This window comes from Macaca fascicularis, chromosome 1 (genome assembly GCF_037993035.2).
Source record: "Macaca fascicularis isolate 582-1 chromosome 1, T2T-MFA8v1.1".
NCBI lineage: Eukaryota > Metazoa > Chordata > Mammalia > Primates > Cercopithecidae > Macaca > Macaca fascicularis.
This window is the reverse complement of record NC_088375.1, coordinates 167,774,389-167,792,633: the sequence shown is the minus strand read 5'-3', so window position 1 is coordinate 167,792,633 and position 18,245 is coordinate 167,774,389. Positions and strand designations below refer to the sequence as shown.

General features: G+C 36.5%; 1 protein-coding gene across 1 annotated transcript in view; it reads right to left on the bottom strand.

Moving 5' to 3' along the window:
* Window positions 1-18,245, bottom strand: part of DNAI4 (dynein axonemal intermediate chain 4) — a 106,335-nt gene that overhangs the window by 74,408 nt on the left and 13,682 nt on the right. Inside the window, 2 exon segments of the mRNA XM_005543105.5 lie at window positions 514-698; window positions 13,046-13,220. Coding sequence (XP_005543162.3) covers window positions 514-698; window positions 13,046-13,220 — 360 coding nt within the window.

The window sequence follows — 18,245 nt, the reverse complement described above, 5'->3', positions numbered from 1 at the left end:
GGACACCTGTAATCCCAGCTACTCAGGAGGCTGAGGCAGGAGAATAGCTTGAACCCAGGAGGTGGAGGTTCCAGTGAGCCCAGATGGCACCACTGTACTCCAGCTTGGGTAACAAGAGTGAAACTCGTCAAAAAAAAAAAAAAAGGAAAGAAGAGGAAAAGGAAAAGGAAGGAAAGGAAAGGAAGAAGGAAGGAAGGAAGGGAAAGAAAAGAAAAGAAAGAAAGAAAGAAAGAAAGAGAGAGAGAGAGAGAAAGAAAGAAAGAAAGAAAGAAAGAAAGAAAGAAAGAAAAAGAAAGAAAGAAAGAAAGAAAGAAAGAAAGAAAGAAAGAAAGAAAGAAAGAAAGAAAGAAAGAAAGAAAGAAAGAAAGAGAAAGAAAAAGAAAGAAAGAAAGAGAGAGAGAGAGAAAGATTGGGAGACTGGAGACAACTGATATCTAAGATACATATGTGCAATTTAAATGAAAAGGCAATATATATGATAGAAAAAAGGAACTATATAATAGTATACTCTACCTTGTAAACTGCCCTAACATACTAGGATTTATTGTATTCTGATAAAGGCTATGGGAAGATATAAATTCTGGTCCAAGTGATCCTTCTTGTGATGTCAAGAGTTTATTTGGCTTTGCTGTACCAGTAAGTGGATCTGGATGGTAAAGAGGTCGAGGAGTAACATCAGTTCCATTTATGTCAAACACCTGTTAAAAATGGTTATTTAAAATGAAGTAACTAAAAAAGACAGGGCTTCTAAACAACAACTGCTAGAAAATAGAAACAAATATGGTAGAAAAAAGATAAGCATAATGTTCCTACAATAGGATAAACATGAAAAATTGGATGCTTTAAAATGTCATGCTTAGAAAGTTTCTTAACTATGCAAAAACTTTCTTAAAATATTATTTGTGTTTTATCTACATATAATTAATATATATTAACTTTTGGAAAATCAGAAAGGTGGAAAGATAATTCATCCAGATTGTTAATATTTTGGTGCATGTAAATTGTTATGTACACGTTTTAAAGAAAACTCACTATTTTTCACTTAACATTTCATTAATAGGCATTTCCCTAGTTATTATATGCTTTTGGTTTATAGTTCTGCACCACAAAATGATTCAGTCAACAATGGATCACATATATGACAGTGGTACCATGACATTATAACAGAACTGAAAAGTTCCTATATCACCTAGTGACATCACAGTCATCATAATGTCATAGCACAACACATTACTCGCGAATCTGTAAGTGATGCTCATATAAACAAACCTACTGCACTGCCAGTCATATAAAAGTATAGCAATACAATTATGCACAGTAAATATTTGATAATAATAAATTATGCTTCTGGTTTATATGCTTACTAAACTTTTTATTATTTTAGAGTGTACTCCTTTCATTTATTAAAAAAAATAGTTAACTGTAAAACAGCCTCGATCAGGTCCTTCAGTGGGTACTCTAGAAGATGACATTGTTAAAAGAGATGACGGCTCTATGCATATTACTGCCCCAAAAAAACCTTCCAGTGGGACAAAATGTGGAGGCAGAAAACAGTGATATTGATACAGTCGAACTCCTTTTATATATTTATTCCCATTTTGATTTCCGTTTGGAGGGGGAGAATTTCCTATTCAAGTCCTTTGCACACATTGTATTGAGACTTTTTTATTATTGGTAACGGATGAGTCCTTTCAGTTGTATGAGCTGCGAATGTCTTCTTTCACTCTGTGGCTTCATTTTCTTTATGGTATATTTGATGAATATGAGCTTTTTTAACGTAGTCAAATGTATCATGTTTTCCATTAAGGGTTGTGCTTTAGATGTCTCCTTTAAAAAAACATAACCAGCCCTGAAGTCCTATATGTTGCTTTTCATATTTAAGTATATAATATACCCACAACTAATTTTATATATAGGATAAGAAAGAAAGCCAATATATTTTTGTTTCATAATAATACCCAATTGTCTCAACAAGAGTTTTTGAAAATCCTGTCCTTTCCCCATTACTCTGCAGTTCACATTTATTATAAAATAAGTGTTTATATGTATTCAGGTCATGCGAAGGCTCTCTAATTTGCTAATATTATGTGTTTTATTAAGCCTGGTATCTAGGAAAGCAAGTGCTTCCACTGAGTTTTTATGCAAGTATCTTGGCTATTTTTAGCCTCTAGCATTTCCATATAAATTTTAGAATTATCTTGAAAAGTTTCTGGAAAGAAAAAAAACTTTAAAACTTGAGATTTTGATTAAAATTGCAAAGAATCTATAAATCAAAATTTAGGATAATTGATCTTAAAATATTGTTTTCTATGCACACATGTCTATCTCCTTTTGTTTTGGTCCTCTTTAATGTCTTCCAATAAACTTCTATGGTTTAGAAATATTGGTATATGCGGCCGTGTGCGGTGGCTCAAGCCTGTAATCCCAGCACTTTGGGAGGCCGAGACGGGCGGATCACGAGGTCAGGAGATCGAGACCATCCTGGCTAACACACTGAAACCCTGTCTCTACTAAAAAATACAAAAAACTAGCCGGGCGAGGTGGCGGGCGCCTGTAGTCCCAGCTACTCAGGAGGCTGAGGCAGGAGAATGGCGTAAACCCGGGAGGGGGAGCTTGCAGTGAACTGAGATCCGGCCACTGCACTCCAGCCTGGGCAACAGAGCGAGACTCCGTCTCAAAAAAAAAAAAAAAAAGAAATATTGGTATATGCATCTTTTGTTATATTTTTCCACAAGTGCTTGATAAATCTTAGTGCTATTATAAATTGTACCATTTTAAAATGTCTAATTTCTGGATGGGCACAATGGCTCAATCCCTGTAATCCCAGCGCTCTGGGAGGTCAAGGCAGAAGGACTGCTTGAGGCTAGGAGTTCGAGACCAGCCTGGACAACACAGCAGAATCTCGTCTTTACCAAAACTTTGAGAAAATTAGCTGGGAATGGTGGCACACACCTGTAGCCCATGCCACATGGGAGGTTAAGGCAAGAGGATTGCTCAAGCCCAGGAATTTGAGGATATAGTGAGCTATGATTGTGCCACCACACTTTCAGTCTGCACAATCAGAGCAAGACTCATCTCTAAAAAAGTTTTTTTTCAAATAAAAGAAATCTAATTGTTGAACTATTTGTTGCTAGTAAATATTCAATCCACAAATATTCAATGTTTTCTTTCTTCCTTTCCAATTCTTATACATCCCATTTCATTTTCTCACCAATTTGAACTGACTTCCAAGAATGCTGGATTAAAGGGGGCTCTTTTTTGAAATGCTTCACCATTTGATATGATCACTACTGTAGGATTTTATAGGTAGCCTAAATAAGATTTTTAAAGTTCCTTGTGATTCTCAGTTTCGTAAGAATTTTTAAAATCATGAATATTAAATGTTATCAGATACTTTGTCTATATTGAAATGATCACATGCTTTTTTACCACATTAAGCTGTTAATGTGGTAAATTACACTAAGGGTTTTTAAATGTTAAACCAATCTTGATTTCTTGACATAGACCAAGCTTCCTTATGATGTATTAGGCATTTTGTTGTTGTTGTTGTTACTGAACTTTATTGAATAATATTTTATTGAGGATTTCTCTATGCTTGCAAGTGAAATTGGAATATAATATTTGCTTCTCATACTGTATTCAGGTTTTAATATCAAGGTAATGCTAGCCTCATAAAATGAGTTCTGGAATATACCCACTTTCAGTGTTCTGTTTTCATCTATGTGTGTTTGACACATACCACAATTGAAGTCATCTGAATCTGGAATTATCTTTTTTTTTTTTTTTTTTTTTTTTTTTTTGAGACGGAGTCTCGCTCTTTCGCCCAGGTTGGAGCGCAGTGGCACAATCTCGGCTCATTGCAAGCTCCGCCTCCCGGGTTTACGCCATTCTCCTGCCTCAGCCTCCCGAGTAGCTGGGACTTTAAATTGCTTTTTAATTCAATAGTTTTTAATATATTCACATATATGTGCACTAAAATTAATTTTGGAAACTTTTTTTTTTTTTTTTTTGAGACTGAGTCTGGCTCTGTCGCCCAGGCTGGAGTGCAGTGGCCGGATCTCAGCTCACTGCAAGCTCTGCCTCCCGGGTTTACGCCATTCTCCTGCCTCAGCCTCCCGAGTAGCTGGGACCACAGGCGCCCGCCACTTCGCCCGGCTAGTTTTTTGTATTTTTTAGTAGAGACAGGGTTTCACCGTGTTAGCCAGGATGGTCTCGATCTCCTGACCTCGTGATCCGCCCGTCTCGGCCTCCCAAAGTGCTGGGATTACAGGCTTGAGCCACCGCGCCCGGCCAATTTTGGAAACTTTTTACACTTCAAGAAAATACTCTGTGTCCATTATGATCCCTGCTATGGTTTAAGTGTGTGCACCAAAAGTTCATGTGTTGGAAATGTGGTCCCAATGCAGCAGTGTTGAGAGCTTCGACTTTGGGAGGTGACTGTGTAATGAAAGGTTGTCCTCACAAATGGATTAATCCATTCATGGATTAATGGATAAATGGGTTATCAAGGGAGTGGTTTAGTTATCACAAGAGAAGTCTGTTAGGAAGGCCAGTTTCCCTCTCTCATAAACTCCCCTCACCATGCGATACCCTGCACCACCTTAGCTCTCTGCAGAGTCCCCACTAGCAACAAGGCCCTAACCAGATGTGGTTCCTTGACCCTGGACATCCTAGCCTCCAGAACTATAAGAAACAATATTCTTTTGTTTATAAAGTACCCAGTATCAGGTATTCATTTACAGAAACAGAAAACAAACTAAAAAAATTAATACCAAGAAGTGGGACTAATAACAAACACCTGAAAATGTAGAAGTGGCTTTGGAACTGAGTAATGGATAGAGGCTAGAAGAACTTGGAGAAGCAGTCTAGAAAAAGGCTGCATTGCCATAAACAGCATTAAGGGTGATTCTGGTGAGGGCTCAGAAGAGCAGACTAAAGAAAGTCTGAATCTTTTTAATTGCTTCAGTGGTTGTGAACAGAATACTGGTAGAATTAGGAACAGTAAAGACTTCTGATGGGGTCTCAGACAGAAATGAGAAATTCTTATTAGAAACTGGAATAAACGCTGTCTTTGTTATAAAGTAGTAAAGAACTTGGCAGAATTTATGGAAGCCAAAATTTAAGCATGACAAACTAGGATACCTGGCAAAAGAAATATTAATATCTAAGCAAAGTGTTCAAGATGCTGCATGGTTGCTTTTGCTTACTTACAGTGAGATTTGAGAACAAAGGGATGAGATTTAAAAAAAAAAATTTATAATCAAAAGGGAAGCAAAGCAGAAAGATTTGGAAAAGTCTTAGCCTGGCCATGTAATGAACCAAGGGTGTGGCCCAGAGACCATTTGCAAAGGAGTTTAGTACAGATGGAAAGAATCATTAAGATAGTGGAAGAAGACTCCAAAAGTGTTTCAACGATTTTCTAGGTGGCTCATCCCAACACAGGCCCAGAGATCTAGGAGGGCAGAATGGTTTCAGGGGACAGGCCCTGAGTGCCCTTCAAGAGCTCACTACCCAGGACTACCTTGGGTCCCCAAATTTTGGCAAGGAGTCAGCCACCCCAGCTGTGGCACAAGTGACCCCCATTGGGGCTATACCCACTACTCCAGAAGATGTGAATCATAAGCCTTGGCAGCATCCACATGGCATTAATTCTGCAGGCTTACAGAAAGCAAAAGCTGTGGAGGAATTAAGATCCATCTTAATTCCAATGAATGTATCAGATGGCCTGGGAGTCTATGCAGAGATTATCACAGGGGCAAAACTACTGCAGAAGGCCCCTAAAGGGTAATGCCTAGTGGAGACATGGGAGCAGGATTGCCACAGGACCCCAGAACTGCAGAGCTATCAGCCTGCAAAGCCAGCCTGGGAAAGCTGTAGTGTAGACTGACCCCAGCAAAGTCATAGAGTCAGGGATGCCCAAGGCCTTGGGGGCCCAATCCCTGCACCAGTGTGTCCAGAAGGCAGTACATGGAGTCAAAAGATACTATTCTCCAGCTTTAAGGTTTAATGTTTGCTCTGCTGAGTTCAGACTTTTTTGGGACCTATGACTTCTGGCCTATTCTCCCTTTCAGAATGGGAATGTATACCCCATGTCTGTCCAACCATTGTATCTTGGAAGTAAATAGCTTGTTTTGATTTCACAGGCTCACAGGTAAGACTCTGGGCTTTTGAGTTGATGTTGGAATGATTTAAGGCATTGGGGCTATTGGGATGGAATTAATGTGTTTTACATGTGAGAAGGATGTGAATTTGGGGGCCAAAGGCAGAAAGTTATGGTTTAAATGTGTCTCTAAGTTATGCTGGAAACTTGGTCCTTAATGCAATAGTATTGAGAGGTGGGACTTTTGGGAGGTGACTGGATCAAGGGATTAATCCATTCATGGATGAATGGGTCAGTAGGTTACCAAGGGAGTGGATTAGTTATCATGAGAGGGGTCTGTTATAAAAGTCAGTTTCTCCATCTCTTGTGAGCACTCCTCACCATGTAATATCCTGCTCTACCCCAGGACCCTGCAGAGTCCTCCACTAGCAAGGAGATCCTCACCAGATGTGTCCACTTGACCCTGGACTTCTCAGCCTTGAGAAATGTCAGAAATACATTTCTTTGCTTTATAAATTACCCAGTATTGAGCATTCAGTTACATCATAACAACAGAAAACATATTAAGATAGTCCCCTAACATCTCTGCTCCCAGCCCCAGGCCACCACGAGTATCTTCATGTCTCTATAGACTTCCCTATTTGGGAGTTTGATAGTGAATGGAATCATATACTGTGCAGTATTTTGTGACTGGCTTGTCTCACTTAGCATATTTTCAAGATTCATGCATCAGTGCTTCATTCCTTTTTATGGTTGAATAATATTCTATTGTATGGCTATACAACATTTTCTTTAGCCACTTTTCCATTGACAGACATTTGAGTTGTTTCCACCTTTTGTCTACTACGAATAATGCTACTAGAAACATTTGTGTATACCTTTTTGTGTAGAAATATATTTTATTTCTCTTGGGTGTATATACCTAGGAGGAGGATTGCTGTTCATATGGTATCACTGTTTAACCTCTTGAGGAACTTCCAAACTATTTTACAACATGGCCAATTTATATTCCCACAAGCAGTGTATGAGAGTTCTGCTTTCTTCACTTCTAACACTTGTTATGTTACTCTTTGATTCTAGCCATCTTAGTGGGTATAAAGTGAATGTATCATTGTGGGCTTGATTTCGATTTCTCTAACTATGTCCACCATATTTTCATATGTTTTTTGATCATTTGTATGTATTTTCTTAAGAAACGAACATTCAGATTGTATGATCAATATTCAATTATTTGTCTTTATTCATGAATTATAAGAGTTCTTTATATATGATACAAGCTCTTATCAGATACATGTTTCACAAGTATTTTCTATTTCTGTGGGTTATCTTTTCACTCTGTATATGTTTTTGATACAAACATTTAAAAATTTTCGTAAGGTCAAATTTGTCTACTTTTCTTTTGTTACGTATGCTTTGAGTGTCACATATAAGAAGCCTATGCCAAATCCAAGGTCATAAAAATTTACCCCTATGTTTTCTTCTAAGAGTGTTACAGTTTTAGCTCTTTGAATTAGCTTGAAAATATGAGGTAAGGGTCTAAGTTCATTCTTTTCCAGGTGTCAATCCAGTTATCCTGGCACAATTTGTTCAACAGAATATCCTTTCCCCAGTGAATGATCTCAGCACTCATAAAAAATCAGTTGACTTTAGGTAAATGGGTTTATTTCTGAACTCTCAATTGTATCCCATTGATCTACGTATCTATCTTTGTGCCAACAACAAATTATTTTGATTACTATTGCTTCGTAAATTTTGAAACAGCGAAGTGTGAATCGTCCTACTTTGTTCTTTTTCAGGATGATTTTGGCTCTGCTGGGTCCCCTATGATCCCATATGGATTTTATTTTATTTTATTTTTGAGACAGTTTTGCTCTTGTTGCCCAGGCTGGAGTGCAATGGTGCAATCTTGGCTCACTGCAACTTCTGCCTCCCAAGTTTAAGCGATTCTACTGTCTCTGCCTCCCAAGTTCAAGCAATTCTCCTGCCTCTGCCTCCCGAGTACCTGGGATTACAGGCATGCGCCAACACACCCGGCTAACTTGGTATTTTTAGTAGAGATGGGGTTTCACCATGTTGTTCAGGGTGGTCTCGAACTCCTGGTCTCAGGTCATCCACCCACCTTGGCTTCCCAAAGTGCTGGGATCACAGGCATGAGCCACTGCTCCTGGCCCCATATGAATTTTAGAATCAGTTGTCAGTTTGTAGAAAGAAGTCAGTTGGAATTCTGATAACAATTGTGTTAAGTTTACAGATCAGTTTGGGGAGTATAACAATCTTAACAATAGTAGGTCTTTTGATCATGACCATGGGATACTTTCCCATTTAATTAGATCTTATTTAATTTCTTTCAATAATGTTTTACAGTTTTCAGAGCATACATTTTGCACTTCTTCTATTACATTTATTCGTAAGTATTTTACTGTTTTTGATGCTATTGAGAAATAAATTATTCTTAATTTTCAAATGGTTCTATGCACACGTCTAGAAATACAATTTATTTGTATATTGATCATGTATCCGGCAAACTTACAAAACTCATTTGCAAGTCCTTATCGTTTTTTAGTGAATTCCTTATGAGTCTGTATATATAACATCATGTCATCTACAAATAGAGATGTTTTTACCTCTTACTTTCCAACCTGGATGCCTTTTCTTTTTCTTGTCTAATTTCCATGCCTAGAACCTCCACGGTAATGTTGAATAGCAATGCAAGGACTTGTCTTGTTCCTGATCATAAGGAGATTAACTGTGATTAAATATAATGTAAGCTGTGGGGTTTTTGCAAATCCTTTATCAGATTGAGGAAATTCCCTTCTATTCCTAGTTTGTTGCATGTTTATGTCATGAAAAGATGCTGGATTTTTAAAAAATGTCTTTTCTGTCAATTTTGTTGATCTTTTTAAAGAACCAGCTTTCGATTTCATTGATTTTCTCTATTGTTTTTCTATTCAAGATTTCATTAATGTCCACCCAAATATTTTTTATTTCCTTCCTTCTGCTTATTTCATGTTATTTTGTGTTATTCACTCTTTTTTTTTTTCCAGTTTCTTCAGTTGGAAGGGTAAGTTATTTGAGATCTTTCTTCTTTCTAATACAAATGTATATCTATAAATTTCCCTCTAAGCAGTGCTTTAGCTGTATCCCATAAGCTTTGGTATGTTGTGTCTTGATTATCATCTCGGAGTATTTTCTGATTTTCCTTTTAATTTCTTCTTTTATTGATTATTTACATATCACTATCACAATAGTACATTATTTCTATTAGTGAATATTTTTCTAATGTAGATTGTAATTTCATTAATGATGTTTCATTACATTTTAAGGTTGAATATTTCATTGTGTGTATATACCACATTTTGTGTATCCAGTCATTTGTTGATGAGGACTTTAGTTGCTTTCACCTTTTAGCTATTGTGCATAATGCTGATATGAAGATGGTTGTACAAATATCTGTTTGAAACTCTGCTTTTAAGTCTTTTGATATATACTCCTTCCTGAATCATATAGTAATTCTACTTTTAAGGTTTGGAGGAACCACAATACTGTTTTTCTTTCCTTTTTTCTTTTGAGACAGGATATAGCTCTGTCATTCAGGCTAGAGTGCAGTAGCACGATCATAGCTCACTGTAGTCTTGAAATTCTGGGTTCAAGTGATTCTCCTGAGCATCTGTGACTACAGGCTCTTGCCACCACACCTGGCTAATTTATTTTTTTATCTTCTTATAGAGATGGGGTCTTGCTATGTTGTTCAGGCTGGCCTCAAACTCCTGACCTCAAGCAATCCTCCTGCCTCAGCCTCCCGAAGTGCTGAGCCTGGCGTCAAGTAATCTTCCTGCCTCAGCTTCTCAAAGTGCTGAGATTACAGGTGTGAGCCACCATGCCTGGCCCTACAATACCATTTTTCACAGTGGCCACACCATTTCACAATCCACCAACAGTATGCAAGGGTTTCAATTTCTCCATGTCTTACCAACACTTTTTATTTTAATAGTAGCCGTCATAAGGGGTATGAAGTAGTGTCTTACTGTGATTTTGATTTTCATTTTCTAATGCTTAGTGATGTTGAGTATCTTTTCCTGTGTTTGTTGGTTATTTGTGCATCTTCTTTGTAAAAATATCTAATCAAGTTCTTTGCCCATTCTTTTAATTGGGCTGTTTCTTTGTTGTTAATTTGTAGTTATTTACATATTCTGGTTATTAGCACCTTATCAAATATATAATTTGCAAATATTTTCTACCATCCTGTGGGTTTTTTCACTCTGTTAACGTCTTTTGATAGACAGAAGTTTCTAATTTTAATGTAGCCCAATATATATATTTTTTCTTTAGCTGCATATGCTTTTGGTGTCATATGCAAGAAATTGTTGACAAATAATTTCTTTTCCCTGTTTTCCACTAGGAGTTTTATAGAGTTAGCTCTTATTTGGGGTCTTTGATCCATTCTGAGTTTATTTTTGTAGATGGTATAAGGTAAGGATCCAACTTCATTCTTTTTCATGCGGATATCCAGTTGTCCCAACAAGATTTGTTGACAAAACTGTCTTTTCTCCATTGTACAGTCTTGGCTTCTTTGTCAAAACCATTTGACCATATATGTGAAATTTTATTTCTGGGTCATTCCATTCCATTGGTCTATACTGTATGTTTGTCTTTATTCTACTACCACCCTGTTTTGATTACTACAGATTTGTAATAAGTTTTAAAATCAGGAAGTATGAGACTTCCAACTTTGTTCTTCTTATTCAAGATTGTTTGGGCTATTTGCATCTCTTGATATTTCATATACGTTTTAGGATAGGTTTTTCTACTTCTGAAAAAATATCACTGGGATTTTGGTAGGGAATGTATTGAATCTGTAAGTCACTTAGGTAGTATTGACATCCTAACACTGTTATGCCTTCCAATCTACGAACAAGAAATGTTTTTTCCGTTTACTGGTGTATTCTTTCCTTTCTTTTGTGTTTTGTAGTTTTCAGTATACAAATCTTTGGCCTCTTGGTTAAATTTATCCCTAAGTATTTTATTATTGTTGATGCTATTGTAAATGCAATCTTTTTCTTAATTTCCTTTTTGGAAATTCATTGTTAGGAATGCAACTAATTTGTTTTGTTGATTTTCTATCCTGCAACTTTGCAGAATTCATTTTTTAGTTGTGTGTGTGTCTGTGTAATTTTTAGTTTTCTACACATAAGATCACATCAGAGAGAACTTTACTTCTTCCTTTCCGATTTGGGTGCCTTTTATTTATTTAATTTGAGACAGAGTGTGGTGCTATCTCTGCTCACTGCAACCTCTGCCTGCCAGTTTCAAGTGATTCTCCTGCCTCAGCCTCCCAAGTAGCTGGGATTACAGGCACCTGCCATGACGGGTGGCTGATTTTTTTGTATTTTTAGTAGAGACAGGGTTTCACCATGTTGGCCAGGAGGGTCTCAAACTCCTGATCTCAAGTGATCCGCCCGCCTTGGCCTCCCAAAGTGCTGGGATTAAAGGCGTGAGCCACCATGCCCACCTGGATGCCTTTTATTTCTTTTTCTTGCCCAATTGCCCTGGCTAGGACCGCCACTACTATGTTGAAGAGAAGTGGTAAAAGCAGGCATCCTTCTTTTGTTCTTGGACCTTAGGAGAGATGCTTTCAGTCTTTCACCATTGGAGAAAATATACATGTATAATAAATATTTTCACCATTGGAGAAAATATACATGTATAATAAATATTTTCACCATTGGAGAAAATAATTTTTTATAAATAAATGAAATATACTTTATTTGTATACACATGCATATATATTTATATGCGTGTATTCATATATATGTATATGTATATATATACACATAAGTAAGTGAAATACATATGTGCAAATATATCGTATTTGTTTAATAAAATGAGGGTTTAGTTTTCCACCATTATATATAAAGGTACTATAAACATTCATGTAGTAGTGTTTATACAACCATATACTTTCTTTTCTCTTGGTAAATACCTAGACATGGAATAGCTGGATGATATAGTAGGTATATGTTAACACTTAATAAGTTGACGAATAATTGTTTTCTATTTTCCATGTCTACCAGCCATGTGAGAGTTTTAGTTCCTCCACATACTTGTCAATACTTGATATGATCAGTCTTTTAATTTTAGCCATTCTAATAGCTACGTGGCAGTGTTGTATGGTTTTTAATTAATACTGATCATCTTTTCATGTGCTCCCATGCTATCTGTTTATCTATTCTGCTGAAGTGTTAGTTCAAACATTTTGCTAATTTTTAAAAATTGGGTTGTCTTAATATTGCTTTGAAGGTTGTTTATACGTTTTAGTTATAAGTACTTTATCAAAATATACTTTGTAAATAATTTTCCCCAGTGTGTCACATTTCTTTGTATTCTGTTATCAATGTCTTTGACAGAGAAAAAGTTTTAATTTTGATGAAGTCCAACTTACGAATTTTATCTTTTATGGACTCTTCTTTTAATGTCCCATCTAAACAAATGCTGAACCCATTCAAAGTTATATATTATATGGTTTTCTGTATATATGTTATCATTTGATTAAAAGTTTAAAAGAGTTAATTCTTAATTATAAATCTCCTAATGAGGCACAATAACTGACTTTATGACAAATAATTTTATTATATTTTCAAGACTATATTGCTGACAACAATGAAAGATATTGTAACATATATAATTAATACCATAAGCAAATAGTTCTTAAGGTCATGAATAGACTTTTCTCATTCCACTCTAATATTCTTCTTATCAATAACTAGTTATAGAGCCAAGTGTCAGTATTATGTTGTATGGAATAATATGTGGTAGAAATTAACAAAATCTGTTTCCAAATTACAAGTGAGTGATTATCTGAAAGCAGCATATTTTCTATCTTTAACATTTCAATTGAGTTTTTCATGGTGTCATTTTCAGATAAACTCAGAATTCTAAGAATATTACCTGCATTGTCTTTATACTGAGATTTGTTTTGTCTGCAGTTTTCAATTCAGGTGGAATAAGCACGGTTTTGGACACAGCCATTCTGCTTTGATTTGCACCAGTATATCCTTTCCCTGAAGTTGCTTTCATTGTAGCAAAAAAGCTAATAGACTTCTTTGGTTGTGTGGCAATGTTCCTGTATAAGGAAATTAAAATATAATGCAAAGGATTCAAGATTGAAAAGAAAAATCAACCAACAATAAAAAGTAGACTTTCATTTAAAAACATGTGAACAATCTAAACATATAACAAGAAATAATGATAGCTACTTGAAATCTTATTATGTATAAACATAGTTCTAAAGAGTTGGCACATATTACATCACTTTCTCCTCACAATTCCAAGAGGTTGCTATTAATGTTATTTTATATAAAGTCACAGAGGCTTTAAGGGGAAACATTCCTACAATGGTTGAGATTTGAACCCAGGTAGTCAGATCCTAAGTCCATGCTGACTTCTCTGGGTCTTAGTTTCTTTGTCTGCAAAATGAGGATAATAATAGTACTTAACTTATAGGTTATTATGAGGATTAAAAAAATTAATTTTTGTATTGTGGTTAGGAAGTTCCTGGCACATAGTAAGCACACGAGTGCGTAGTGCAGTTACATAGGCAGATTTAAACGTGATTAATAAAGCCTGAGAAAGAATAGTGTGTTCCTTCCTGAATTATATACTACTTTTCTTTTCTCTTTTTTTTTGAGACAGAGTCTCGCTCTGTCACCCTGGCTGGAGTGCAGTGGCGTGATCTCGGCTCAATGCAACCTCCACCTCCTGGGTTCAAGTGATTCTTCTGCCTTAGCCTCCCAAGTAGCTGGGACTACAGGCATGCAGCACCATGCCTGGCTAATTTTTGTATTTTTAGTAAAGATGGGGTTTCACCATGTTGGCCAGGCTTGTCTCAAACTCCTGGTCTCGTGATCTGCCCGCCTCAGCCTCCCAAAGTGCTAGGATTATAGGCATGAGCCACCGTGCCCTTTTTAATAAGAAGAGAAGTTACAATCAAAATATTTATATCCATGAAAAAATATTTTTTCACTTTTGGATTTACCCTGTCAATTCCTTAAGACAAGGACTTACCTTATCATTTTATCCCTTCTAGTACTCTGTAATATGGATTTCTATAAAATGGGGATGATCCTCCCTGACATTATAAAAAAGAAATATGCTGCCAAACATTTTAAATAATACGTTTACTTTTTAAATCATAAAAAATCAGACAAGAATAAATATGTTTAAATAACGATCAATCCAGTTTTCATATTTTATTTTTCTTCATAGCATTTATCATTACTTGACATTTTGTTGTTCACCCCTCTAGAGAATGTAAGCATGTTTAAGGCAGGAACTTGGTCTTGTTCACTGCTATATCCCTAGCACCCAGCACAATGCCTAGTATACCATGGACATTTTAATATTTTAAAAATATATGAGTGAATGAATTCCATTTGTGCACTATTACAATTTACATTTAAGTATCCTACCCTATTCTCCTTCTGTCTATAAGAACTTAACCCCTAACATCTCTAAAAAAAAAAAGTAACAATCATGTAAAAACTCCTTCAAATTATTTTGCCACCTCCTTTAAATTCTTCTCCCACCTCCCACAAACTCACTTACCTCTTTTTTTCCTTTCTCAGTAAGAGTTGCCATTCTTATCTAAGACTAACCTTTTATGTGAACTCTGAAACCTGTCACTGGTGTCTCAGGGACACTTCTCCATCCATAATTCCACGTCTCCTATCTTATTTTTTTCTGTCTTTTCCCTGTGAGCACAAAATTATGCCCCAATCATCTCCTCAACTTAAAAATCCTTCCTTTAACTATGTCTTCCTCTACCTATTACTATATCTCTCCTTCCTTTCACAGTCCAACTTCTTAAAATGTTAGTCAGTAATACTGCCTACTACATGACTCCTCTTTTTGCTCTGTAACTACAATCTAGCTTCACTGTTTCTTCTTCAGCTGACCATTCCTTCTTAAAATTGACTTCTCAGATTCGTTTCTCTCATACCTTAGCCTATTCTTCAACCTCCTTGAGACCTCTAATTTCCTGACCTTTCCATTTCTACCAAATAATCAGAACATTTTAGATTTCTCTTTTCTCTATTAATCTTGAATCCACAATTTATCAATTGACTCACTCTTTTGCCATTACCTTCAACTCTCTCATTCTCTTCCTTCTTAACATTTTGCCCTACTATCCTTACAAAATCTGGTCCTCCCATTCCCTTTTCCTTTGAGCTCCCCTTTTACAGATTATGTTTAGGCTCAAATCTTAGTTATGTGATTTCTCACTATATACACTATCCCTGAGTAAATTCCATGGTTTCAATGACCACATGTACTCTACTTTCTTATGGCATTTACTTTTCTCTTCTATCATCCTCTGAAGACTTCATATCCTAAATCACTGGCTCTATCTCTAATAGCTACTTCTGGCATAATTCTTGAGCATTTCAATGTCCATGAAGGTAATCCTTCAAATACCCTGGCCTCTTAGCTCCTTGAAATCTTCTCACATAAATAATTTTACCTGCCTTGCTACTTCAGACACTTACTCCCATAGTCATACTTGTGGTTTTTCTCTTTAGTAAGGTCAATCAGCACTTCCTATTTTTCCAGCATACCCTCTCAAACTCCAATCCTTCAACAATCCTTCGACCCTATTATGACCTTCAGGCCCTTGATTCTACCATGCTTTATTCCTGTACCATCTTTCTCATGCCATCTCTTCCCTCTTGAGGTTATGATTAGTTATTTTAATTGATAGTTAATTATTATAATCATTCTTTACTTACATTCTCACCATACCTTTCCCTTCATTTCAGCATACTTGCTGGCAAAACCAAAATCGTGGTTATTTCCAATTATCCTCTTACTTTGAGCCTATACCTGTATATTAACCATGTTTATAGTGTATGTAAATTTGATGCTGTAACATCTGACCTACATGCATGGGTCAAACACATGCCCTATTCTGGAAAACCTGATGCTATGCCTAAGTTACCTTGTCTTGGCCTCCAGCCTCTGTTCTTGCCTTCCATCCTCTTTCCTAAGAGAAGTCCTCCTCCCAGGAATGCACTTGTCAAATGCAAACCAAACAATCAAGAATCCACACCATTATGGGGCTTTCACCCTCTGTGCCATTATACCTGTCCTAATCACCCCATGGCCAAATGTCATACCAAGAGGGGCAGCTCCTGTGCTCCAGAACCCATTGAAATTATTCAAAGTAGCTAATCCTAAAGTTGTCTACACTGCCTCATTACTTCTGGGTAGTCCCCTGTGGTGTGGTGGGCCCCCTCTTCCTTGGAACTGTGAATAACAAACTATTTTTTCAATGGCAATGACTTCCTGATCTATTAGACTAACTATAACCTAAATTTTGTAATAATACACTATATTTTAACTCAACCTGTGCAGCTAAATGAAACTGGAAGAAAAATACCCAACTGTGATGACAGGACTCACTTTAAATTATGGATCATTATTTAAATCAGAGTCCTTAATGTGCCAGCAATCTGTATTTTCTCGGTCCATGTTTTACTACACTCTTTAAGGCTATCTTATACCTTCTCTTTCTTCAAATATGAAAACCTCCTCTCACATTTTCACTCTCAGCCATCTGAATGAGAACACTGAAACAATCTGGTAACTTCTACATGCTCGCACTGTCACATCTATGCACTTACCTATATCTGTGCCTATATTCTCTGTTTCTTTCTTGTTATTCTGAATGAATTCTCTATTATTACAGTTTAGGTCACTCCCTCTACATGCATACTAGATTCCATTTCTTTTCTGCCTATTCAAGGACATTGCTCTAGCAGCTCTCTCTCTGCATCATAAGTTTTTCTCTCTCTATTAGATTATTACCTTCAGCATGTAAACAAACTGTTATTTCTACCATCTTAAACAAACAAACAAAAAACACTTCTCTTTACTTCATCTGTCTCTCCAGCTATCAATCATTCATGTTTCCTTTAATTATAGCAACCCCTTGGGAAAGATTTCCTATTTATTGTTTCCTCTTCTCTCTCTCTCTACACACACACACACACACACACACACACACACACACACAGAGTCTCTCTTGAAAAGTCTGATCAGGCTTTTGCCCTTATCATTCCATCAAAAGGATTATTACCAAGGTCCAATCACCTCCACAATACTAACTCTAATAATGGTCATTTCAAGTGTTTTCATCTTTCTTACCTGCAGCATTTGACCCAGCTGTTCATTCTTTTCTTTTTTTTTTTTTTTTTTTTTTAACTTGGATCGCAGGCCATTCTCTTTGCTTGGTTTTCCTCCTCCCTTTTCTGTGGCAATCATCCTTGCACTTCTCTTTTCTATTTACATTCATAGTCTGGGAACTCATCTAATGCCATGATTTAAACGTAATCTATGCAAAAATTATTCCCAAATACATGTATATCTCTAACTAGACCTCTCCTCTATACATCTGCTTGCCTACTAGACACCACTAACTGAAACTTAGCATGTCCAAAACTAAGTTCCTGACATTAACCTCCACCACCACCACCACATCACCCTCACCCCATCCAGCAAATCCACTCCTCTAAAACTCTTCCCTATTTTTGTTAAAGGCAACTTTACTCTTCCAGTTGCTTGGGTGAAAAAAAATTTCAAAATACATCTAGAATCCATTCATTTGTCACCACTCTTGTTGCTACCATCCTGGTCCAAACACTATCCTATCTCTCTTGGATTACTGCAGTAGCCTTTTGCTTCATCTTCCTACTTAACCTGGATCCCCTGAAGTTTATCCTCCACATAACAACCACAACGACCTTTTTAAAACACATATAAGGGTTGGGCACAGTGACTCATGCCTGTAATCCCAGTACTTTGGAAGATTGAGGCAGGAGGATTGCTCGAGGTCTGGAGTTCAGGGTTATAGTGAGCTATGATTACGCCACTGTACTCCAGCCTGGGCAACAGGGTGAGACCCTGTCTCTAACAAATATAGAAGAATAAGATAAAATAAAATAAAATAAAATAAAATAAAAATAAAATATGACTACTCGAAATCCTTCATTTACCATCCCATTCAGAATAAAAGCCTAAGTCCTTACTATGACTTTAAAAGTCTTACATGCATACAGCTAGGCCTCTGATTTCATCTTTAGTGATCTCTTCC